The sequence below is a fragment of the Staurois parvus genome, unplaced genomic scaffold, assembly GCF_062004578.1.
Source record: "Staurois parvus isolate SC_StPar_1 unplaced genomic scaffold, SC_StPar_1.0 ptg000165l, whole genome shotgun sequence".
Taxonomy (NCBI): domain Eukaryota; kingdom Metazoa; phylum Chordata; class Amphibia; order Anura; family Ranidae; genus Staurois; species Staurois parvus.
In genome coordinates, this window is record NW_028317961.1 from 2,706,244 (window position 1) to 2,732,091 (window position 25,848).

Sequence of the window (25,848 nt, forward strand, 5' to 3'; positions counted from 1 at the left end):
ATGGAGACAGCAGCAATGGGAGGCCGTACAGGGACCCATGACAGACTCTGGACCTGGCAGCAGCATGAGGAGGCGGTATATAGGGGCCTATGGCAGATTAGGGGCCTGGCAGCAGCTATGGGAGGCCCGTAATCTGCCAGCACCCTATGTCAAAAAATTCTACACACCAGCAGTGTGTGAGGAGACCTGAAAGTGGCACATGGCAGAGTGTGGCGATGGAGACAGCAGCAATGGGAGGCCGTACAGGGACCCATGAGAGACTCTGGACCTGGCAGCAGCATGAGGAGGCGGTATATAGGGGCCTATGGCAGATTAGGGGCCTGGCAGCAGCTATGGGAGGCCCGTAATCTGCCAGCACCCTATGTCAAAAAATTCTACACACCAGCAGTGTGTGAGGAGACCTCAAAGTGGCACATGTTTGAGGCATGATTCATGGCGGATTTAGTCAGTTGTGTCAGGAACTGGTGGTTTGAAATCCAGACTAATCCACGCCTGATTCATTTTCACAAACGTGAGTCTCTCCACACTTTGGGTGGACAGTCGTGTCCTCCGCGGAGTTACAATACCTCCTGCCGCACTAAACACGCGCTCCGATGCCACGCTACTGGCCGGGCATGACAGCCTTTCAAGGGCAAATTCAGCTAGTTGGGGCCAAAGGTCAAGTTTCGTTGACCAGTAGTCAAGGGGATTGTCTACCTCGGTTGGCAGGGTGCTGTCCAAGTAGGCCCAAGCCTGTTGTTTGAGGTCCTGCTCCAGGTCCACCTGATGCTGCTGCTGCTGCTGCTGCTGCGGCTGGTTAGTAGTTTCCTCACTGCGCTGGTGAAGAAAGCTACTCATCATCGACTGCAGACTGAGGCAGCCGCTGCTGGTGGAGCTGCCACTGCTCCTACCACCCCACCCCTCCCCTGCTGCCATGGCAGCGGAACGCGAGCGCACAGGGCCCACAGTGTCTGAGGATGGACGTTGGCGCACAAAGGCAGAGACCAACTGACTACATAGGTGGTTTTTATAGTACGTTATTTTGGCCTCCCTCTCAGCAGGTGTGAAAAAGGCCACCATTTTGGAACGGTAGCGAGGGTCCAACAAGGTGGACAGCCAAAAGTCATCCCTCTGTCTGATGGTTATTATTCGGCTGTCGCTACGCAAGCAACCGAGCATGCTATGGGCCATTTGTGCCAAGGAATGCGAGGGACTCCCTGCCTCCATCTCCACAGCATACTGCCACGGTGCGTCTGGGTCCTCTGTCTCCTCCTCCTCTACCAGATGCTCCTGCTCCTCCACTCCTGTCCGCTGAGTGGAAAAACCACCCATTTCACTCAATAATTCCTGAGCACAAATGTCCTCCTCTACCTCCTCCTCTTCTTCCTGTCCTGCCCCCACAGGGGTCATGTGGCGTTGAGATCTGTGCGCCACGTCTACCGCACCCTGACCAGCCATTGTTAACAGCATTTGTTCAAGGACGTGCAACAGAGGAATGACGTCGTTCATCCCATAGTCCTGCCGACTCACGAATAGCGTGGCCTCCTCAAAGGGCCTGAGCAAGCGGCAGGTGTCACGCATGAGCTGCCAATGGCTGACATCGAAGTTACACAGGGGAGTACCTTTATCCGCTTGTAACATCAGGAAATCGGTGATGGCCTTTCGCTGTTCGTAAAGGCGGTCTAACATGTGTAGGGTTGAATTCCACCTTGTTGCAACGTCGCAGATCAGGCGATGCTGTGGAATTCCGTTCTGCCGCTGCAGCTCAAGGAGGGTGTGCTTTGCGGTGTAGGAATGGCTGAAATGCATGCAAAGTTTACGTGACATTTTAAGGATGTCTTGCAGTGGGATGGTGAATTTTAGGAACCGCTTGACAACCAGATTGAACACGTGAGCCATGCATGGCGCATGGCACAACCTTCCTTGACGCAGAGCAGACACCATGTTCTTTCCGTTGTCGGTCAACATGGTTCCGATTTTCAGTTTGCGCGGAGACAGCCATCTGTCGATTTCTCTGTTCATTACACTCAGAAGTTCCTCCCCTGTGTGACTACGTTCGCCAAGGCATACCAGGTGCAGAACAGCGTGACACCGTTGCGCCCTGCACATGTGATATGCCGGTCGGGTAATGGGACTTGGCACGGGGGTGGCGGCTGAGGACACGGCGGAAGAAGAGGTGGTAGAGGCGGACATCTTTGCCGGAACCTAGGACGTGCAAACGTGGAGGCAAAAGCGGCGTGACCTGTCCAAGTTGCTGGTGCGGCTGTGACGGCACCACGTTCACCCAGTGGGCCGTAAATGACATGTACTGTCCCTGACCATAGTTACAGCTCCACACGTCGGCGCTGCCGTGCACTTTGGCAGAGACCGACATGCTCAAAGACTGGCCCACCATGTCTTCTACATGTGAATGCAGGGCTGGCACTGCCTTTTTGGCGAAGAAATGACGGCTTGGCACTCTCCACCACGGCGCGGCACAAGCCATCATTTCTCTGAAAGGTGCTGAGTCCACCACTTGGAAAGGGAGGGACTGCAGCACCAGCAACTTGGACAGGAGGACGTTCAGCTTTTGCACCGTCGGGTGCGTGCTCGCAAACTGTTGTCTCTTGGAAACGGATTCCAAGAAAGACTGCTGACGGAATCCGTGAAGAGGAGTAGCAGGAGAAGGAGCATCTGAACGAGCGGAAGATGCCAACGAGCGACAACTCCCCTCAGCAGAGGTGTTGGAGCCTTGACTGGCTGATGGAGGGCGATTGACGTCGGGTGATGGAGCAAGTAACGGAGCGGGTGATGGAGCGGGGGCTGGGGCGGGCAGAACCGCCGTATCTTTATCACGGTTTTCCCAGGCCACCAAATGGCGACGCTGCATATGCTGCCGCAACGCTGTAGTCCCAACATGGGCCCCCTGGCCACGCTTGACTTTCTGGCCACATAGTCGACATACGGCTACGTTTACTTCCTCGGGCGGCTTGACGAAAAATTGCCACACCGCCGAGTAGGAAACTTTGCCCCCGATACTCCTCACTGGCTGACTGCTGCTTCCTCCGTGCACACCGGCACCACTACTGGCCGTGGTGCTAGGCTGCAGTGGAGCTGGTGCTCTACTCCGTGGCCGTTTGGCTCCACTGACACTGCTTCCACTGACACTGCTGCGACCCTGCTGCTGTCTCCTGGGCAACCCACCGACTGTTTCGCTCACTGCCAAGCTGCCACCCTCTTCTCCTGATGATGCGGAAGAAATTGCCTGATGACGACGAGGCTGCCAAGTGCGATCAACCTCCTCATCATCAAGTAGGGTCTCCGCCTCACTACTAGCCCCCTCGGCTGCGTCTGGGTCAGGAGACAGACCTGTCTCTAGACCGGCTACCGGGCCACTCTCCTCGCCACTACTTCTTTGCCTAGCTGCTGAAAAGGTGGATGTCTCCCCCCGTTCCTGACCGCCCTCTGTTAGCTCTTCCTCACTGTACAGTGGGGCTGAGCCCACAGCATGCGATACTTCGCTTGGTGAGGGAACACCAAAGGACAGGGGCAGGTAGAGGACACATGATTTCAGTGGGCTTGGTCCCGGGCCATGCCAACTAACGGTTGTGTCTGACGTACCCACCGACCGTTGGCTGTAGGTGTCAGAGGTGACCTGGGAAGAGGAAGACGACCGAGCCAACCAATCGATGACGGCAGGGTTGTCGGTGGAGACACGACCGCTGGATGACACCGGGAGCACTGGCCTCTGGCTGCGAATAGTGCTGCCTCGACCCCTTCCTCTGCTGCCACGTCTGCTCGCTCCTAAAACATTGCCTCCTCTGCCACTCCTCTGCATGTTGTCTGACATACTCTTTAATTAAACGATTATGTGTCCCTGAGTAACAATTCTGTGTCCCTGAGTAACAATTCTGTGTCTGTGCGAGTAACAATTCTGTGGCCCTAAGTAACAGTTCTGTGGCCCTCAGTAACAATTCTGTGTCCCTGATTAACGTTTCTGTGGCCCCAAGTAACAGTTCTGTGGCCCTCAGTAACAATTCTGTGTCTGTGCGAGTAACAATTCTGTGTCTGTGCGAGAAACAATTCTGTGGCCCTAAGTAACAGTTCTGTGGCCCTCAGTAACAGTTCTGTTTCCCTGAGTAACAATTCTGTGTCTGTGCGAGTAAGAATTCTGTATCTGTGCGAGTAACAATTCTGTGGCCCTAAGTAACAGTTCTGTGGCCCTCAGTAACAGTTCTGTGTCCCTGAGTAACAATTCTGTGTCTGTGCGAGTAACAATTCTGTGTCTGTGCGAGTAACAATTCTGTCTGTGCGAGTAACAATTCTGTGGCCCTAAGTAACGGTTCTGTGGCCCTCAGTAACAGTTCTGTGTCCCTGTGTAACAATTCTGTGTCTGTGCGAGTAACAATTCTGTGGCCCTAAGTAACAGTTCTGTGGCCCTCAGTAACAATTCTGTGTCCCTGATTAACGTTTCTGTGGCCCCAAGTAACAGTTCTGTGGCCCTCAGTAACAATTCTGTGTCTGTGCGAGTAACAATTCTGTGTCTGTGCGAGTAACAATTCTGTGGCCCTAAGTAACAGTTCTGTGGCCCTCAGTAACAGTTCTGTGTCTGTGCGAGTAACAATTCTGTGTCTGTGCGAGTAACAATTCTGTGGCCCTAAGTAACAGTTCTGTGGCCTTCAGTAACAATTCTGTGTCTGTGCGAGTAACAATTCTGTGTCTGTGCGAGTAACAATTCTGTGGCCCTAAGTAAAGTTTCTGTGGCCCTAAGTAACAATTCTCTGGCACTCAGTAACAATTCTGTCTGTCCGAGTAACAATTCTCTGGCACTCAGTAACAATTCTGTCTGTCCCTGAGTAAAAATTCTGTGGCCCTAAGTAAAGTTTCTGGGGCCCTGAGTAACAATTATCTGGCACTCAGTAACAATTCTGTCTGTCCCTGAGTAAAAATTCTGTGGCCCTAAGTAAAGTTTCTGTGGCCTTGAGTAACAATTCTCTGGCACTCCGTAACAATTCTGTCTGTCCCTGAGTAACAATTCTCTGGCACTCAGTAACAATTCTGTCTGTCCCTGAGTAAAAATTCTGTGGCCCTAAGTAAAGTTTCTGTGGCCCTGAGTAACAATTCTCTGGCACTCCGTAACAATTCTGTCTGTCCCTGAGTAACAATTCTCTGGCACTCAGTAACAATTCTGTCTGTCCCTGAGTAAAAATTCTGTGGCCCTAATTAAAGTTTCTGTGGCCCTAAGTAACAATTCTCTGGCACTCAGTAACAATTCTGTCTGTCCCTGAGTAACAATTCTCTGGCACTCCGTAACAATTCTGTCTGTCCCTGAGTAACAATTCTCTGGCACTCAGTAACAATTCTGTCTGTCCCTGAGTAAAAATTCTGTGGCCCTAAGTAAAGTTTCTGTGGCCCTGAGTAACAATTCTCTGGCACTCCGTAACAATTCTGTCTGTCCCTGAGTATGAATTCTGTGGCCCTAACTAGCGTTTCTTTGTCCCTAAGTAACAGTTCTGTGGCCCTGAGTAACAATTCTGTGTCTGTGCGAGTAACAATTCTGTGGCCCTAAGTAACAGTTCTGTGGCCCTCAGTAACAGTTCTGTGTCTGTGCGAGTAACAATTCTGTGTCTGTGCGAGTAACAATTCTGTGGCCCTAAGTAAAGTTTCTGTGGCCCTCAGTAACAGTTCTGTGTCTGTGCGAGTAACAATTCTGTGTCTGTGCGAGTAACAATTCTGTGGCCCTAAGTAAAGTTTCTGTGGCCCTAAGTAACAATTCTCTGGCACTCAGTAACAATTCTGTCTGTCCCTGAGTAACAATTCTCTGGCACTCAGTAACAATTCTGTCTGTCCCTGAGTAAAAATTCTGTGGCCCTAATTAAAGTTTCTGTGGCCCTAAGTAACAATTCTCTGGCACTCAGTAACAATTCTGTCTGTCCCTGAGTAACAATTCTCTGGCACTCAGTAACAATTCTGTCTGTCCCTGAGTAAAAATTCTGTGGCCCTAATAACGTTTCTGTGGCCCTAAGTAACAATTCTCTGGCACTGAGTAACAATTCTGTCTGTCCCTGATTATGAATTCTGTGGCCCTAACTAGCGTTTCTTTGTCCCTAAATAACGATTCTGTGGCCCTCATTAACAAGTCTGTGTCCCTGAGTAATGGTTCTCTGTCCCTAAGTAACTTTTCTCTGTCCCCAATTATCGTTTCTGTGGCCCTAACTCTGTCCCTGTCCCTAGTACAGAGCGGTCTGCCTCTGTTCAATAACTGCAGGCAAATGAAGAATTCCAAAATGGCCGCTATTTATAGCTCGACCATTACACAGTGCTGGCTGGCTGGCTGCTGATTGGCTGATGCGATCACATGTAGTTGAGGAATGCATTATGGGTCAGCGCGCCTTGTCTGCGCGCCTTCCCAGACATCCCCGCTCTGTCGCCGCACATGTCAGCCGCCATTTTCTGAAAAATTTCGATTCGCGCGTCCGAATTAGGCTATTTTTCGGATTCGGCACGAATCGAAATTTTTCCGATATTCGACTCGAATTCCACTTCGGATACTTCGATTCGCTCATCTCTAGTCACAAACTATGATGCTAATAAAGGAATAATTTACAACTAAACACACATTCTGTATATTATTATACATGTTTTATTTTACCATATCTAATATTATTGTTTTTTCAATATAGAAACTTTACTTCCAAGAATTACCTAATTTTTTCCCTCTACTGTCATGGAATAAAGGACAGAAAATGATCATCTTACTGGGCATGGGGAGCATTGATGTAATTCTGTAAACACATTAAACATTTAATCATGTGCAGAAAATCATTTTGTTTTATAAATTCCTCTTGTACAAGACTGACTGTTTCATTCTTACAATATTCACTAGTAAATCAGACCCATTGCCATTCTATATAGACTGTAGCAAACCACTGTTTTGCAGAATCTCAAGGATTGTAGATTGCAGTTAAGGAGGGCAAGAGGAGAAAATGGAAATGAAACGTGAACAGAATTGTGTACGAAATGTACAAACAGAATGAAAAAAAAAACGATGTTGTAATGCCCAGCCAACACTGGTTTGACTGTAATGATGCAACTACAAACTATGTGAACTAACTGTCTGAAGCCTACAATCACATTAAAATATAAAATAAAGCTTGCCAATCAAGCCCATAGCTGGTGATAAACAAGTTTGTGCCAAGATCTATCTCATAGTAATAGATTTTTAAAGGGTCTGTTAAATTGTCTAGATCTGTGTTGCATCTTAGTTACTACAGAAAATGTGATTGACTTGTAAAATTATAACTGATAAAAAATACTTGATCCGGGTTGGGTTTAGATTTCTGCAGAACATTTGACTAGCTCATATACACTCACCAGCCACTTTATTAGGTTCACCTGTTCGATTTCATGGTAACATAAATTGCTAATCAGCCAATCACATGACAGCAACTCAGTGCATTTAGGCATCTAGACGTGGTGAAGATGACTTGCTGAGGTTCAAACCGAGCATCAGAATGGGGAGGAAAGAGGATTTAGATGTCTTTGAACGTAGCATGGTTGTTAATTCCAGACGGACTGGTCTGAGTATTTCAAAAGCTTCTGATCTACTGGTATTTTCAAAAATATCCAGTGAGTGGCAGTTGTGTGAACTAAAATGCCTTGTAGAGGTCAGAGGAGAATGGGCAGACTGGTTGATGCGGCATTCAGATGGTAGGGTCAGAAATTTGCATAAACAACATGAAAGCATAGGTCCATCCTGCATTGTATCAATTATTCAGGCTGGTGGTGGTGGTGTAATGGTGTGGGGGATATTTTCTTGGCACTAGCAAGGTGTACCTAATAAAGTAGCTGGTGAGTGTAATTACAGTTGGTAAAAAAAATACCTTGAAGGAAACCAACAAGGAAAATCGCATTTCATCTACATCATTCTTCCTGAATTTTTAACAGTTATCTTACACCTTGTATTCTGTATTGCAGGTCAGGAATTAATGGAACCATTTCAGTTTTAGCACTTGAAGGACCTAAATCCAGTATGGTGCCCAGTATATACAGCTCCACCGCACAGCCTGGTTATACTATTCTGGATGTTGATGCAAATGCTTATCTTTTTGTTGGTGGTTTGACTGGAAAAGTAAAGGTAATAAAATTTAAGGATCATTACATGGTAGCCTTACATGTTTATAGAGCGACATTGCAATAATACAGGTGTTTTTTTAACACAATGTGCCACACACAATCTTTCTATGCTTTTTCTTCTCTTCTCTTTTCCTGTATATTCTTTCATGGAAGAACCTAGTAGGCACAAATGTATCTAGACAAGGGGTCCTTAAACTATCTAAACAAAGGTCCATTTCCCTGTCCATTAGACTTTAGGGGGCCAGACTGTGACCAGCAGGAACAGAAAATGCCCTGGGTGTCAGTGCGAGTAAACTATTTTTGTGGTACAGTGTTGAGTGGGAGTAAAAAATGTTCCGGGGTTGGTGGAGACCTACCGAGTATGGTCAGTGGGAGGACACCCCATCGTTGGTGGAAGAAACAGTGCTCCAATGTTGATATCAGAGGGATGTATATTACTCCATTATTTCTTTCAGTGGGAGGAATAGTGCCCCATTGTTGGTTTCAATTGTCTGAACATTGTAATCAGTAGAAGGAATAATGTCCCATCGTTGCTGTCAATGGGAAAAACTGTGCCCCATCGATGGTGTAGCTACCATTTTAATGCAAATACTTATGTGCTACAGCATCTAATGTGTGCTTCAAAATAGGGTTTAAATGGCCTGTCTTTTCAGAAAAGCTTGGTGTTTGTGGGTACCAAACTCTACCATGTCAGATGTGGTCTGTAATGCAGAATAACTCCTTTTAAATCTCTATAACTCCTGTAGGAGCACTGAATTTAAAAGAGAAGTTGTACCTGTCTGCACTTGGCTGGTCATGTGGGATGAGGCAACTGGAATTTTTATATTCCCCGTTACAAAGCTTATACCTAGTATTAAAGTAAATATAATAGGAGTCAGGAATGTCCTTTGACCATTAGCTGTATAGATACAAGCCCTTATCTACTGTGCTGGACATGAGAGGTTTGTCTTCTTTATTTGTATCTAAACCTAAAAACAAAACTATAGTCTTAGATGTAGTAGCTGCATTCATTTTTTTAAGGATTTGACTATATATTCACATGGGTTTCCTGCCAGTAACACATTTAGGGCGACAATGCTAATGCTCTGTACTGTGGCTTTAAAAAAGCAGCATTATTACTGTAAGATCAAAAGTATGTCTACAGAACACCACTCTTCTTCTCAATTACATACAAACAGAAAGATTAGTTAAAAAAACAAAGTTTTACTATGAGAGCTAGGACTTTGCACTTTCACAAACAAGTCAGCATTGGATGCTCCCACAGTTTTTCCTGAAAGCCCCAGTACAAGATTAAAAACGTAGATTAAATTAATTTAGTTGATGGTGCTGCTTGTTTGAAACCCCAAACTCTCCATGGAAGCTTCTGTTTAACATTACCTAGAATGAAAAAAATAACACAGCAAAAATTGCATTCAAAAGGTAAAATAACCCTTTATTAACCTGATTTTTTTTACTAATACTTTTGCAAAACAATACATATATCCAGTGCTGGCCCACACTACATGTTGTACATTTACAAGTTAATAAAATGTAAATATATATTACTGTAGAAATACAGAATATTATATGTACTTTCATTCACATTGCTGTTAAATGTGTTAATGTACATCTGCACATAGACCATAAAGTAGAACTATAGGCAAAAAATTTTTTTCTCATTTTGAATGGAGAAAACGGAGGGTTATAACCCAGCTCAGTTTTTTTTCCCATCTGTGCTCCTGTCCCATAGCCAAAACAGGAAGTGAAAGGAAATCCCTGCAACTTAAGTGACCCCCAGGTCACCAGAACTAGTGTCTCCTTTGGAAGATTTCCCCTTTATTACTGTTCTGGGGAAGACCCAAAATGTGTTTCTTCTACTTGAACTTTCAATAATGGCAAACAGGACACATAGAGAGGGTTAACCTCCCTACCAGGGGCACAGTTAGCAATAAAAACATGACAGGGGTTATAACTCCTCTCCATTCTGTCCACAACCAAAAAAATAATAATTTTTAGTTACCATAGTTAAAAAATGTAATATCCTTGTCATGGCCAAAAAAATTAATAGACTAAAGCTGGCCATAGATGACTTGGATTTTTCCTTTTTTTTAGCAGCTAGTGTGCTGATCAAAGCTATCCATCAGCTAATGAACAAAAATGCTTTGTATCACAAATGGCATTTTATCTCTGCAATGCAACAGTTGACTGTACACCTACTTTTTATTCCATTATTATTCAACAAGATATGGTCAAGATGCAACTAAACTCTTCAAGCCTCTAACTTTTCAGTTGTTCTTACATACCAGTGGGTCTACCACCAGAAATTCACAACTTCTCCTTTTTTGTTACCTTCTGTTTTTTCAACCTGTCTTTTTAATTCACACCTCTCTCTCGGAAGTTTCTCTCCCTTTTATTCTATACTTGATCAATTCTTTATGTTTAAGGTTCCAAGTTATCTGTTATAATTTAATCACAAATAAGGGAATGCCTTGTCAACTTGCCTGATAAATAGTAATATGCCTATAAATATTGATTCTGTTTATTCAATAAGCTAAATGACAGGCCTCTAATATAGACTAATTGAAGATGATTTAGTTATGCTCTATGCTTGTTTAATTGTAATGTATTTTTGATGTAGGATAATGCATGATTATAAAAAGAACCTACTGAATGTAGTGCCAGTACTACATTTTGCTCAACCACCAGTAAAAATTCAAGAAAAGAAAATTAAAACAATATGCCTTTCACTATAAAATAAACTAAACGTGGTTTATTCTATGGGAAAGCTTGATTAAAAACAAGAGAAAGCTTTGTTTTCAAAGCACATTAGAAACTGTTGAATAGTAGAGGCAGATGGTAGGCTAATTAGCTACATCTAAGAACATTCTGTGAATATTCTGACATTTGGCTTTTCACATTCCTGACAATTTGTCAATCTGAGGGCACAGTGTGCAAAGTAAAGGGTTTCTATTTACAGCCATTCCTGTTTTAAAATAAAAAAGGAACACAATGTCCATGCCCAAGCTACATGTTTTTAAGATGTAGAACATAACATCATTCTGAGGTCACGTGTGCATACACACAAGAATCCAGACATAACTGTATGTGTGGTTCACTTGATCCGCCACAATTCTTTTTCCAAAGCAACACAATATGCCAGTCCAAAGTAAAAATGTTTACAGATGATGGCTGGCAAAATATTACCTCCCAAGGTATATTTCAATAAAATAAGGTAATTTTTTATTATACGTTTTATATTATTTTATTGTTTATTTTTTCATTTTATATAATTTTTGGATAGAGGGGGGCCCCTTCTGTCAGGGGGGCCCAGAGTAGTTGCCCCTTTTGCCCCCCTTATACAGTCAGGTCCATAAATATTGGGACATGGACACAATTCTAACATTTTTGGCTCTATACACCACCACAATGGATTTGAAATGAAACAAACAAAATGTGCTTTAACTGCAGACTGTCAGCTTTAATTTGAGGGTATTTACATCCAAATCAGGGGAATGGTGTAGGAATTACAACAGTTTGCATATGTGCCTCCCACTTGTTAAGGGACCAAAAGTAATGGGACAATTGGCTTCTCAGCTGTTCCATGGCCAGGTGTGTGTTATTCCCTCATTATCCCAATTACAATGAGCAGATAAAAGGTCCAGAGTTCATTTCAAGTGTGCTATTTGCATTTGGATTCTGTTGCTGTCAACTCTCAAGATGAGATCCAAAGAGCTGTCACTAACAGTGAAGCAAGCCATCATTAGGCTGAAAAAACAAAACAAACCCATCAGAGAGATAGCAAAAACATTAGGCGCGGCCAAAACAACTGTTTGGAACATTCTTAAAAAGAAGGAAAGCACCGATGAGCTCAGCAACACCAAAAGACCCGGAAGACCACGGAAAACAACTGTGGTGGATGACCGAAGAATTCTTTCCTCGGTGAAGAAAATACCCTTCACAACAGTTGGCCAGATCAAGAACACTCTCCAGGAGGTAGGTGTATGTGTGTCAAAGTCAACAATCAAGAGAAGACTTCACCAGAGTGAATACAGAGGGTTAACCACAAGATGTAAACCATTGGTGAGCCTCAAAAACAGGAAGGCCAGATTAGAGTTTGCCAAACGACATCTAAAAAAGCCTTCACAGTTCTGGAACAACATCCTATGGACAGATGAGACCAAGATCAACTTGTACCAGAGTGATGGGAAGAGAAGAGTATGGAGAAGGAAAGGAACTTCTCATGATCCTAAGCATACCACCTCATCAGTGAAGCATGGTGGTGGTAGTGTCATGGCGTGGGCATGTATGGCTGCCAATGGAACTGGTTCTCTTGTATTTATTGATGATGTGACTGCTGACAAAAGCAGCAGGATGAATTCTGAAGTGTTTCGGGCAATATTATCTGCTCATATTCAGCCAAATGCTTCAGAACTCATTGGATGCCGCTTCACAGTGCAGATGGACAATGACCCAAAGCATACTGCAAAAGCAACCAAAGAGTTTTTTTAAGGGAAAGAAGTGGAATGTTATGCAATGGCCAAGTCAATCACCTGACCTGAATCCGATTGAGCATGCATTTCACTTGCTGAAGACAAAACTGAAGGGAAAATGCCCCAAGAACAAGCAGGAACTGAAGACAGTTGCAGTAGAGGCCTGGCAGAGCATCACCAGGGATGAAACCCAGCGTCTGGTGATGTCTCTGCATTCCAGACTTCAGGCTGTAATTGACTGCAAAGGATTTGCAACCAAGTATTAAAAAGTGAAAGTTTGATTTATGATTATTATTCTGTCCCAATACTTTTGGTCTCTTAACAAGTGGGAGGCACATATGCAAACTGTTGTAATTCCTACACTGTTCACCTGATTTGGATGTAAATACCCTCAAATTAAAGCTGACAGTCTTCAGTTAAAGCACATCTTGTTCGTTTTATTTCAAATCCATTGTGGTGGTGTATAGAGCCAAAAATGTTAGATTGTGTCGATGTCCCAATATTTATGGACCTGACTGTAAATTCGGCAACACCACCAATTACTCAATTTAGCTGCCAAAAGTTTACACCGTGTTTCCTTTCAGTTAAAAAAAGGCTCCTCTGTGTATGCAACTATTTTTATTTCATACACAGAGGATCACCAGCACCAACTGTTTTTTTATGTATTTAATTTGGGTAGTAGTAATTACTTCATGTACAGTGTTGATGGGGATTTTAGCAATTATGCAATAACATCTTCAAAAGGAAAGCTGGAAAACTTGGTGCTGTTAGTACTTGTACTGGAGCTATGAAATCCTGTACTAGAAGTTTGTTTACACCACATTAAGAATTTACAAGATTTTATTGAATAAGGCTGTATGTCTTCTTTGTATGTACTACAATTAGTATGTAGTAGTCGCTGCATGTTGTCACAGCTTAGTGCTAATAATTGTAACCTGTCTGATCATTTCAGAAGACAGATGCAGTAAAAACAACAACATTCTCTGGTTGTATGGGTGAAACATTTCTTGATAATAAGCCAATAGGATTGTGGAATTTCAGGGACCGAGAAGGAGACTGCAAAGGATGCTCAATTAGGTAAATAATACTTGTTTTTACAATAACTATGTTTTGTTCTTTGACCTTTAATCTAAATTCTTTAGAAGTGTTGTGCTGTGTGCTAATCCAGGACAAGCAGTCAAAAAAATAGCTTTTTGATTATTAAAGTAGTTATGTTAATAAATGGCATGGTGTCAGAAATGGAGGTGACACAGAAAGTAAAAATAAAATGTTAGAGAGTCTCTAACTTTTTCTGTCTACCCTAATTTGGCAAATGAAACAAGGCTAAAATTGATCTTTAAGTTGTCCATACACTGTATTAATATGCACAACATTAAAAATATTTTCAGATACAGCTACTGTGGTGGGCCAGCTGTCAAAATACAATAGCTGCAGCAAGAGATTGGTCCTTCTACACTGCACAGCAAGGATGGAGGAATCTGATTTTTTTTTTTGCATTCAGCCTGTTCAGTATATGGCCAACCTTAGTATGATTACAGGATATAGTTATGATTGTACCAAATAATTCCATAAAGCAGGGCTCTCCAAATTTTCTAAACAAATGGCCAGTTTACTGTCCTTTATACTTTAGGGGGCAGTGCCCCATCATTGGTAGTGGGGGGAATCGTACCCCATCAATGGTGTGAGTGGGAGGTATAATGACCAATTGCTGGTGTCAGTGAGAGGAATTGTACCTCATCATTGGGCAGCACAGTAGCTGAATGGTTAGCACTTCCACCTGGCAGTACTAGGGTCGTTGGTTCAAATCCCAACCACGGCACCACCTGCCTGGAGTTTGAATATTCTCCCTTTGCCTGCGTGGGTTTCCTCCAGGTACTGCAGTTTCCTCCCACACTCCAAAGACATGCTGGTAGGTGAATTGAATCCTGTCCAAATTGGCCCTAGTATGTGTATGTATGAATGTGAGTTAGGGATCTTAGATTGTATGCCCCTTGAGGGTTAGGGACTGATGTGAATGTACAATATATATGTGAAGCGCTGCACAAATTGATGGTGCTATATAAGTACCTGAAATAAATAAAAATAAATCATTGGTAGTGGGAGGAATAGTACCCCATTGTTGGTGTCAGTGGGAGGAATAATGACCAATCGGTGTCAGTGGGAGAAATAGTACCCCATCATTGGTTTTAGTAGGAAGAATAATGCCCCATTGTTGGTGTTAGTGGGAGGAATATTGCCTCTTATCAGTGAGAGGAACAATGCCCCACAGCCTGAATAAAGGCAAGTAAAGGGCTGCATCCAGCCCCTGGGTAAGTTTGGAGATGACTGTTCTAAAGTATTTTGTAACTCTCCTGGTTTTGTTGAGCTCTAATGTGAATTTGCTTGTAGTATATATGTTTTTATTTGTTGTTTCTTGTCAATTTAGTAACTTATAGCAACAACAAAAATGACGATTTTCTGTAGTGTTTCTAGTTAAACTAAAATCAGAGAGCAACCTCTTTGCTATGAGCTTGGTAACTAATATTTTCCATCTTTGTAGTCCACAGGTAGCAGACAGTGAAGGAACAGTTCAATTTGATGGAGATGGATATGCACTGGTTAGCCGCCCCGTTAGATGGAACCCCAATATATCTACAATTGTGTTCAAGTTTAAAACATTTTCATCAAATGCACTGTTAATGTACCTAGCAACAAATGACTTGGTAAGAAAACATTTAATTTTTTTGCAGAGAATCAGATTTGAAATAATTGAATTTCTAGCCATGCCAGCATTCTCCTCACCTGAAAATGAACTATGATGTGCAAGGAGGGAGGGGGTTGTGCTGTGGAATTAATTCAGCCTGGAATAGTCAAATGTTCTTGCAAGTTCTAAGGCACATTGCAAGTGAAGAAATCATCTATGGTAAGAGAAAACAAGTAAGCATTTCGATTTTTTTCCTTTTAGCTTTTTCTGTGTTTTTACCTGCAGCTTATTAAGCTAGAGAAAGGGAAGCCGATTTAATAAATTGTATAAAGTTTCTTTTTAACTATCCAGTTAGATAAAAAGCAAATATTCTTTACTTATTTTATCTGCACATTATTAGATATTTAAAGTAAATATTTAGACAATTTATTCTTTTAGCTTTTTCAACTATCTTAGCAAATCCGCTAAATCATAATCACTTATGAAAACTATTTAAATCGCTGCCAGGGTTAAAAGTAAAGCACACTTACAACAATCAGCCCATAGCAATTTTCAAAGTCCCAAATGTAAATAAGCACTTGGGCAATGTAATTCAGCTATTCGGAATCTGAGAGTGCTGGAAGGGCTTATGGTTCTATTTATTTGGGATGGGAACATTCAGGTTTTACCAGTTATCTTGAGACTTAGATATGATTTTAAGCTTAGGGTTGTACTCCAGAATAGGGATGGGACTGATGTTCGAGTTGAATGAAGATACGAATGGTAATGGTGTTTGACGGGCTTTTCACCCACTGCACCCCACAATGTACTGCGCTCTCACAGTGCATTGTGAGAGACAGGATTGGCAAAAGCAGTGCACACAGATCAGGTGCAATGCTTTGGCCAATCACAGCACAATTGGGCAGAGCTAGCAGTGACGTCACCGCTATCTCTGCCTAATTGTTTACATCTAACTGGCAAATGTCATATTGCAGTGAGTGCTTGGTGGGTGTAGACAGGTCAGCAGGCATTTTTCTTATTCAGCGAGTCATCATCGTGGTGACAACGTTGGATGCTGTGATTGACAATGGGTTACAATGAGGGAACCATTTTTTTAAATTTTTTTATTATTAAATAACTACATTTAATAAATAAAAACCTTTAGATAATGGGTAGGGGTACAAGTATCCCTTATTCATTCACAAGTGGGGGCATCAGGGCACCCCTTTATTTAAAGGGGTGCCCTGATGCTAATGAGTTCCCCTGCCCACAGACCCCTACAACCACCAGGTCAGGGTTGTGGGGTAGAGGCCCATACCAAGGGCACATGGTCTGGTAAGCCACAGGGAGGGAGGGTGCTCTATGGCCCCCCTTTCCTGCCCTGCCAGGCCTGTGCTCAGAGCAAGGGTCTGGTAGAAATTTAGGGGGGACCACTTTATTTTTTCCCTCATTTTTGGGGGGCGGGGCTCCCCTTAAAAGTCCTACCAGGCCTAAAGGACCTCAAAGTGCTTTTAGGGAGAAACCCACACTTTCTTTCTCCCATATTTGTGAGGTGGGGTTTCCCTTAAAAATCCTACCAGGCCTAAAGACCTGGTATGACTTTTAGGGGGAACTCCATGCACTTTTTAAACATTTTTTTACTGTGGGGTCCCACCTAATCTTCCTGCTAGACCTTAAAAAAAAAAGTCAGTCCTGCTGCAAATTTTTTTTCACTGATTCACGTCCCTCAGGGAAGTACCCAAGTCCTCATACCCCTTTTATGGCCAATAACTTGCATATAAGCCTTCAAAATGGGCACTTTTGAATTTACAAGTTTGAGTCCCATAGACTTGCATTGAATTCAAAGTTTACAGGTGAACGCTCATTAGGTTCGAATGTTCAACCGCGAACCGAACACAGGGGTGTTCAGTCCAGATTTGCTCCAGAACATAGGATCAAGTTATTCTAAATTTCTTAGGGAATATTCATGGGTTCTGTGTTCTTGCTATATAGAAAAAATCCTTTTAATGAGCTGTAATTTACCATCTACACCTTGTTCCAGGAAATGGATTTTGAAATTGCATTGAAATCTATGTTGTATGGAATGATGAGATGGCGGTTAAACAATCATGGTCATAAACTATGTTGATCATCAATAGATCAATATGGTGGAACTTGCTCTTTATTCAATATTGAGACATACAGTATTTGTAATAAGCAGCATTCTTATCTGCTTTCCATGCCTCAATATCCCCCATTTATACCCAATTTGTTTGATGCGTAACCATGTCATGCCTGTAAGACATCATATGATGTCTTGGTCTTTCAGTGTTCATACTGTGACAATGCCTGAAGCTGGCAAAGCACTTTCATGTAAAAACAATCCTAGCAGCTAATTATGGGCTGAATTACTTCCGGTGACTTTTTTAGCTCTCACGGTCCACCGGGGAGTTCTTGACTGAAGTTAGCATTTCCACAAGCTTACCATAGAGGTGACCAAGAACTGGACCATCCCCTGAGCATCTCTATGGTATAATAAAGCAGAAGCAACAAGGATTTTGTCACTTCTGGTTTCACCAGGATGTAAACAAGCCATTACTACCTTGTGAAAGTATCTGATCAAACCGATCTCGGTTTGATAAGATGCTTTTAAGGGAGAGGGGAGATCTGCGGTCTTTCCATCCCTTGTGATAGCAATAAAACAAATTTTTTAAAAGGAAAGACAGTGTGAAAAAATAAATGTAAAACTGTTAAGCGCCTCTGCCCCCACTTGCTTGCATGCAAACGCATATGTAAGCCCCTCACGCATATGTAAATGATGTTTTCACCCCATATATAAGGCAATAATTCTAGCACCAGATATCCTGTGTAACTCTAAACCTCTAAACTGGTAACCTGTAAAGGCTTTTAAAGTGGAGATCTTTAGGTACCATAATTTGCTGACGTTTCATGGGCGTACGCAATTTAAAGTGTGCCATGTTGTTAGATATCTACTCAGTGTAACATCATCTTTTATATTTTACCAAAAATGGGTATTATATTGTGTTTTTGTGCACAAAAATTCATTAAAGTGTATTTTTTCCAAAACATTTGCATTTGTCAGAAGTGGCCCTGTAGGCAAACAGTTAAACTTATTTTGGGGGTAAGGTGTGGGAAACAGAGAATGATTAATTTAGCCACCATTTGATGGCACTTATAAATTTCACCCTCATTTGAGTTCCTGCACATGCACAGTAACTCAGTAGGGCATTCATTACAGTGATCAGGGGATGTAAGAAGTTGGGTGGTCCCTACAGTGATCAGGGGATGTAAGTGGTTGGGTGGTCCCTACATAATCAAAGATGAGGTTTTGATGAGACACTCCAGTAAGGTCATGGATGGGCTTGAGTTGAACTGTGGGCAGGGTTAACTGTGTCCCAGGGACTAGGACTGAAATGTAGAAAATGTGTGCATCATCTGAACAAACAGGATTCTCAGTGGAGGATATGCTAACATATAGCTAGCCCTTCAGGTATCAACCAGCAGCACTCCCTTTGCTGAGCAAATGGGACAGATACTGAAGAGATTTACAATATTATGAAAACACTGTTCCTTTTATAAATCATATTTGCAGGCAATGTCAGACAATTCCTAATCACATTGTGTTGTATTGAATTGTATGGTAATTTTTATTCCAAAGCCAAGTTTGTTATATGCAAGATCCATGAATTATACTTTATATACAATATGTTATATAGGTTTCCTTTTCAATTTTTAACAGAAAGATTTCATGAGCATCGAGCTGAGTGATGGGCGAATAAAAGTTAGCTATGATCTGGGATCTGGCACAGCCTTTGCAGTCAGCAACAAAAATCATAATGATGGCAAATGGAAATCACTCACTCTCTCCAGAATACAAAAACAAAGTAGGTATTAAACACAGACACACACATATTAAAATGCGGTGGTATGGCTGTCATATACAAATGCTTATACTAGATGTAAACCCGGTCACAAATAAGCTTTACATTTTATGCCGTTTTCAATCTTTTTAAATCTACAGCTTTCATTGCAAGAACGCCTAATGATCTTGCAATAGTTAAAGGTCTTTGTTCAGGCACATCCTATTGTGAAGTGGGAGCTGTCTACCAATTGCACTACTCTGTTGATACCCTGTCATATGCACCCCTGGAGGAGACTACAGCTGGTCATGCCAACACATTGACCAGGCATAACCAATTTTCTTTACCCTTCTCTTCAGAAGACGCTCCTGTTGAGACGTTAACTCCCATAGATGGCCTAGCCGTCTCTGTGAGATGGTTGCATTTCCATCTTTGGAAAATTTTTATATGACTTTTACTACAGTATTCTGACTGATCAGTAAGGTATTGCTGATCTTCTTGTAGCTTTCACCTTTCTTGTGTAAAGAAATTATTTTCTTTCTCAGGCTTTGTGACATTTCTCTTCCATGTGTTACCATTGCTGACAGCATGAAATGGGAAGGAGTTTTCTTCCCATAAGAAAACTCCTTCCCATTTATACTCAACTGTCTGCTGGACACCTGTTTAATGAATAATTAGACTCCCCTGTAGCTGAATTCTTGTTAATTAGGATTTTGTTTGTAACATTTAGCTTTGCTCCTACTTTCATTGGGGTATATTCATTTTTGCAACATGGTCTTGAATAATTTGTTAAGAAAAATATTTTTTTGCGTGTGCAAAATAACAAATCTTGTTTGCGGGCAATGACCTGCATTTGTGGGAGTATTTTGTAATATAGTGTCCCATAGAAAATGTTGATTCTAAAAGGAAAGCAAAAGGTTTTCTGACAAATCTATTGGAGTGTACTCATTTATGCTGAGCACTGTATAGTTCAAGAAAATGTTAAGCCTCTGGAAAGGAGGTCAGATTATAAATCCCTAGTACTGCGTGTTCTTGCACATTATGGTAAATTCTGTCCCAGTTCCTCTCTCCCCCAGTGCTGCATGAGTTTCCATATATCCCCAAGAGAAAATAAAGGAGGATCACAACTAATCCTGTACTGCATGACAGGTGTAGCCTCTACAGCAATGCAAATGAATATCAGCATATTGAAAATAACTTCTGGATGCCCTATTATTCAGAAAGTTTACTGAAAGTCCAAATGGGTGAAAAAAATGACCTTTGGTGTATTTAGCCTATTCAGGTTGTAATCCCTAATGGTACAGCTGTGACCCAGGCCTGAAGAACTAGCATTTGTATGGTTAATCATACAAGTAAATTCCAGCAGGTTAAATCAATAGGTTATTATCATTAAAATATGACCATCTTTTGAACATGTATCTACTCACTTTTAGGTTGTGTATATTAACCATTTGACGCCCGGCCAATAGCCATATGCCATCCTGAAAAATGTACTAGCTTTCCAGGAGGCCACCATATGGCGTCCTCCCGCACATGCGCAGTTTGCGTGCTTGCAGAGCCACGCAGCTGCGCAATCTGTCACCGGCCGTGTACCTCAGACACGGCCGATGACAGATCTGAGTACCGGCCCCCTTTGCCGGTACCATGTGACCTGCTGTGACCAATCACAGCAGGTCACATGACAGTTGTATACAATGGATGGCTTCATTCATGCCATCCATTGTATTCTAGTGTCTAGCTGTGAATGGTCACAGCTAATCACATGCACATGTCATGTGATTAGCTGTGGCCAAATCACAGCTAAGCACAAAAAAAAAAAAAACCCTGAATGAATCGATGTCATTCAGGTAAATGCTTGCTTATAGCAAAGTAATTCTTTGCTTTAAGCAAATTGTGTAAAAAAAATATGAAATATGAAAAAAAAATCTTAAAAAAAATAAAATGTAATAAAAAATTTAAAATAATAAAAAAAATATATATATATATTTTTTTTCACACTGTCACCAGTCAGTGTCCCTGATCACCGCCATACCAGTTATATAATGACGCTGTACTGCACTGGTGACAGTATGTAAAAAAAAAAAGTGAAAATATTTTTTTTTTATTTTTTTCATTTTCCGAAAAATTATGACAAAAAAATACAAACTTCAAAAAACTCACCATGCCTCTTATGAAGTACGTCCGACTGTCTACTCTACAGATATCCCCCAAATGACCCCTTTTTGCACTGTTCTGACATTCTTGGACCTCAAGAAATTAGATTGGCTGTCAGTACTTCAGGATTGATCAATATTCAGATCTATACCATAGTTTTTGAACTCTATAACCTTCCTACAAACTAAAAAATACATCCTAATTTGGGTTATTTTCACCAAAGACATGTAGCAGAATATATCTTGGCCTAAATTTATGAAGAACAATTATTTATTTCCAAACTTTTATAACAGAAACAAAGAAAAATTGTTTTTTTTTTCAAAATTGTCAATCTTTTTTTGTTAATTTAGCAAAAAATAAAAACCCCAGCAATGATTAAATACCACCAAAAGAAAGCTCTAGTTGTGTGAAGAATATTGATAAAATTTTAGTTTGGATACAATGTTGTATGACCGCGCAATTGTCATTCAAAGTGAGAGCGCTGAAACCTGAAAAATGGCCTGGGCAGGAAGGTGTAAAATTGCCAAATATTGAATTGGTTAAGAAGCGTCAGTATGTGTAAATGAACATTTCCAGCATGGCTCTGCAGTTCTGCCAGAAATTGGGATGCTATTTCGTTGACATGCTAATTTTTTCATTTGACCTCTATTTATCTAATCTTTTTTTAGCCAATTTTTCTATTGTGGATGTGGATACAAATGAAGAGGACAAGGTAACCACCACATCCACTGGAAGTAATTTTGGTCTGAATTTGAAAGCTGATGAGAACATATATTTTGGTGGCCTGCCAGTACTGAGAGGCTTAAGGTAAATACACTGTCCTATGTATAGAAAGTTCCATCTTGTTTTCAAGCCTTATTTCACAGGTGGCAACCTATCACGGTACCACGCTTGAATGCACTGAGCTCCTGAGAGTGACCCATTTTTTCACAAATGTTTGTAGAAGCAGTCTGCATGCCAGGTGCTTGATTTTATATACATGTGGCAATGGAGTTGATTGGAACACCTGAATCCAATGATTTGGAGGGGTGTCCCAATACAATATTTTGTATATATGCATATATATATATATATATATATATATATATATATATATATATATTTACAGAGTTAATAATAGAATGATTTAGATTTCTGTTTTAAAAGTTGAGTAGCACTTAAAAAACCTGTATGCGCAGGTTCTGTACCATAGGGATTCCATTACTACATATACTTAAGATTACTTCACCAAACTGTAATAAATTAAAATTATGATGTCTATTGTATCCACCTAAATTTCACTGCAGTGATGAAAACTGATTTTGTTGCTATAGATATTAGCCAAGTATCTAAATGGTAAATGCATGTATTGTTTGATATCTACTTTATAAATATATTTTCATTGCCAAGTGGTTAAACATGCTTACCTTATAATTCAACCTGTGGTCTAATAAGTTTGAGGGCCTTTCCACACCCTTGGTTCAGCCCAGTTTGTGCCAATCACCTTCCCTATTACCTGTATCAGGTACAGGAATGCTAGGAAATGTAATTTTGATGTTTAATCCTGTATCATCCTAAAGTGGTCTGGTGTCTGTGATGTATATTTTCATGACCTAGACGTGCTCATCATGACAAATCATTTTAATGAAAATCAGGAATTTTTAATGTTTTATAAATGTATGTATTAAGGTATAACCACCCAGAGGATGGGGGATTTAAATCAGACCAGCTTCGATAGCTCCAGAATTTGTTGCCAGATTTTATTATAGTAATAATCTGTGGGGAATTCAATAAAACTGCTGCACCACTTTTCTAGGTATGGTTAATCCCTCTTGTTACTGTATTGCTCCAAATTCATGAAGCATTTGCAACACTTTTGGTTCTGACAGCAACATGTGCAAGAAATTCAGGTAGTTCTAAAATGCACCACTTTTACAATGTGTCAAATTGAATGTGCCATTTCTACATTGTGTCGCATTAATCATCACATCCAAATTCAAAAGTGGAACTAATTAGAGCCCAATTCTCCTCTTTGGCATACTGAGAGAAAAGCTGGTTCAGACAGATTTTGCAAAAGTGTCTCACATGTATTTTAAAAGTGAGGCAACATAAGTCGAATTCAAGTACAAGCTCTAGACAGGTAGATGAATTCAGAACACTTTTAGAATTAAAGGCACATTCACAAAATCTGTGTCAATGTTTATGAATACAGTTAGGTCCATATATATTTGGGCACAAGCACAATTTGTTTTTTTCAGACATTTACAAAAACATTCAAGCTATAGTTATATAATGGATATGGACTGAAAGTGCACACTCTCAGGTTAAATTTGAGGGTATGTACATCCAAATTGGAGGAAGGGTTTAGGAATTACAGCTCTTAAGAGTAGCCACCCCCTCTTTTCAAGGGACCAAAAGTAATTGGACAATTGAATCAAAAGCTGTTTCATGGCCAGATGCTTCTTCATTATTTCTTCATCAATTAAGCAGGTAAAAGGTCTGGAGTTGATTCTAAGTGTGGTATTTGTATTTGGAATCTATTGCTGTGAACCTACATTATGCGTTCAAAGGAGCTCCCCATGCAAGTGAAACAGGCCATTGTAAGGCTTCAAAAATGAAACAAATACATCAGAGAGATAACAGCAACATTAGGAGTGGCCAAATCAACAGTTTGGTACATTCTGGGGAAAGAAGAACTGGTCAGCACAGCAACATAAAAAGGCATGGACGCCCATGGAAGACAACAGTAGTGGATGATCGCAGGATCCTCTCTATGGTAAAGAAAACCTCATTCACAACATCTAGACAAGTGAAGGACACTCTCCAGAAGGTGGACATATCATTGTCCAAGTCTACAATCAAGAGAAGACTTCACAAGATCAAATACAGAGGGTTCACCACAAGGTGCAAACCATTCATAAGCCTGAAGAATAGAAAAGCCAGATTAGACTTTACCCAAAAAAATCTAAAAAAGCCAGACTAGTTCTTGAAAAGCATTATTTAGATGGATGAAGTTAAGATTAATCTGTACCAGAATGACAGGAAGAAAAAATTGTGGAGAAGGCTTGGAACAGCTCACGATCCAAAGCACACAACGTCATCTATAAAACATGGTGGAGGCAGTGTGATGACATGGGCATGCATGGCTTCCATTGGCGCTTGGTCATTGGTGTTTATTGATGATGTGACAGAAAACAGAAGCAGCCAGATGAATTCTGCAGTGTTTAAGGATATATTGTCAGTCCAGATTCAGCCAAATGCAGCAAAGTTGATTGGACTGCACTTCACAGTACAGATGGACAATGATCCAAAACACACTGCAAAAGCAACCCAGGCACATTTGAAGGAAAAGAAGAGGAATATTCTGCAATGGCCAAGTCAATCGCTGATCTCAACCCAATTGAGCATGCATTTCACTTGCTGAAGGCAAAACTAAAGGCAGAAAGACTCACAAAGAACAACTGATGACAGCTGCAGTTAGAGCCTAAAATCAAGGCAGAAAAGCGAGCGCTAAAACCATAAGCAGCTAACGCACCAAAAAGGTAACCAAAACAACTTCCAAGACAATAAGATAAATATAGATGCAGCGCTGAGATACTCAAGACCAGAATTATAAATGCAATGTTAATCATGTACAAATACATAATTATTGATAATCAAAAAAGACCATAAAGTGACAAAGCGCAAATAATGTGCTAATAAACCAATTCTGCAATACCCATAAATTCTGCTACTAAAGTGATAATCGTAAGCACATGATAGTGCTAAAATATCAAAATCATATAAACGACAATTGAATGTCCATAAAGTGATAGTGTGAAGATCCAGCTGAGAATGATCTTAAGGTAAGTGCTTCACACGCTATGACGATTATTCGGTGATGTGCCAGAAATGTGTTAAGATTACACACTCACCAGCATTTGTAAATAATGTGGTCAGCCGGAGGTCCCCTTAAGGATGTATACAGCCTGGTCTGGTCAGAGAGATCCCCTTCCCCTGGGTTATCTGCAGCACCTCATCGTCCTCCGAGATGGGCTCTGTGGGTTTGTTAGCTCATAAAGAGCCAGAAAGAAGGATGCCACTCAGCATAAACAGCAGAACACAGATTAATGTGGCCACAAAGTCCAAAAATGTCAAGCCAAGTCTCTGCCACATTTTCTTTTTCCATATCACATTGCCTCTCATTTACATGGCATGGTATTTTGTACTCAATATAACTCCATGGGAAGTACTGACACCATTCCTGAGGTTAGGAGAAGAACACAACAAGGAAAAGTGCCTATATCACACTTGCGACATCAATCACATAGGGTGAAATTTTACTGGTAGAGCAAGGAAGACATCAAAGCGTCAAGATAGAAAATTTAAAGCAATATGCCTTGAAAACAGAAAATGCACAAAAAAAATAAATAAGGAACAAATGGGCAGAAACTGGAGTCAATGTCTGTGACCGAACTATAGGACATCACCTAAAGAAAATGGGATTTACATACAGAAAAGCCAAACGAAAACTATCATTAACACCTAAACAGAAAAAAAACGAAGTTACTGTGGGCTGTAATTATGGACTGTGGATGACTAGATGAAAGTGATATTTGGTGATGAATCACAAATCTGTATTGGGCCAGGG

The 25,848-nt window shown here is 41.3% G+C and overlaps 1 protein-coding gene across 6 annotated transcripts in view; it reads left to right on the plus strand.

Annotated features, from left to right (window-relative positions):
* The window catches only part of LAMA2 (laminin subunit alpha 2), a 1,220,316-nt gene that overhangs the window by 1,111,355 nt on the left and 83,113 nt on the right, over positions 1 to 25,848 (plus strand). For all 6 annotated transcript variants that reach the window (XM_089676131.1, XM_089676133.1, XM_089676134.1 and 3 more), the window contains 5 exons: positions 7,936 to 8,095; positions 13,516 to 13,640; positions 15,103 to 15,265; positions 18,965 to 19,109; positions 21,908 to 22,046. In XM_089676131.1, the coding sequence (XP_089532257.1) occupies positions 7,936 to 8,095; positions 13,516 to 13,640; positions 15,103 to 15,265; positions 18,965 to 19,109; positions 21,908 to 22,046 (732 nt within the window). The remainder of the gene's footprint in view (positions 1 to 7,935; positions 8,096 to 13,515; positions 13,641 to 15,102; positions 15,266 to 18,964; positions 19,110 to 21,907; positions 22,047 to 25,848) is intronic.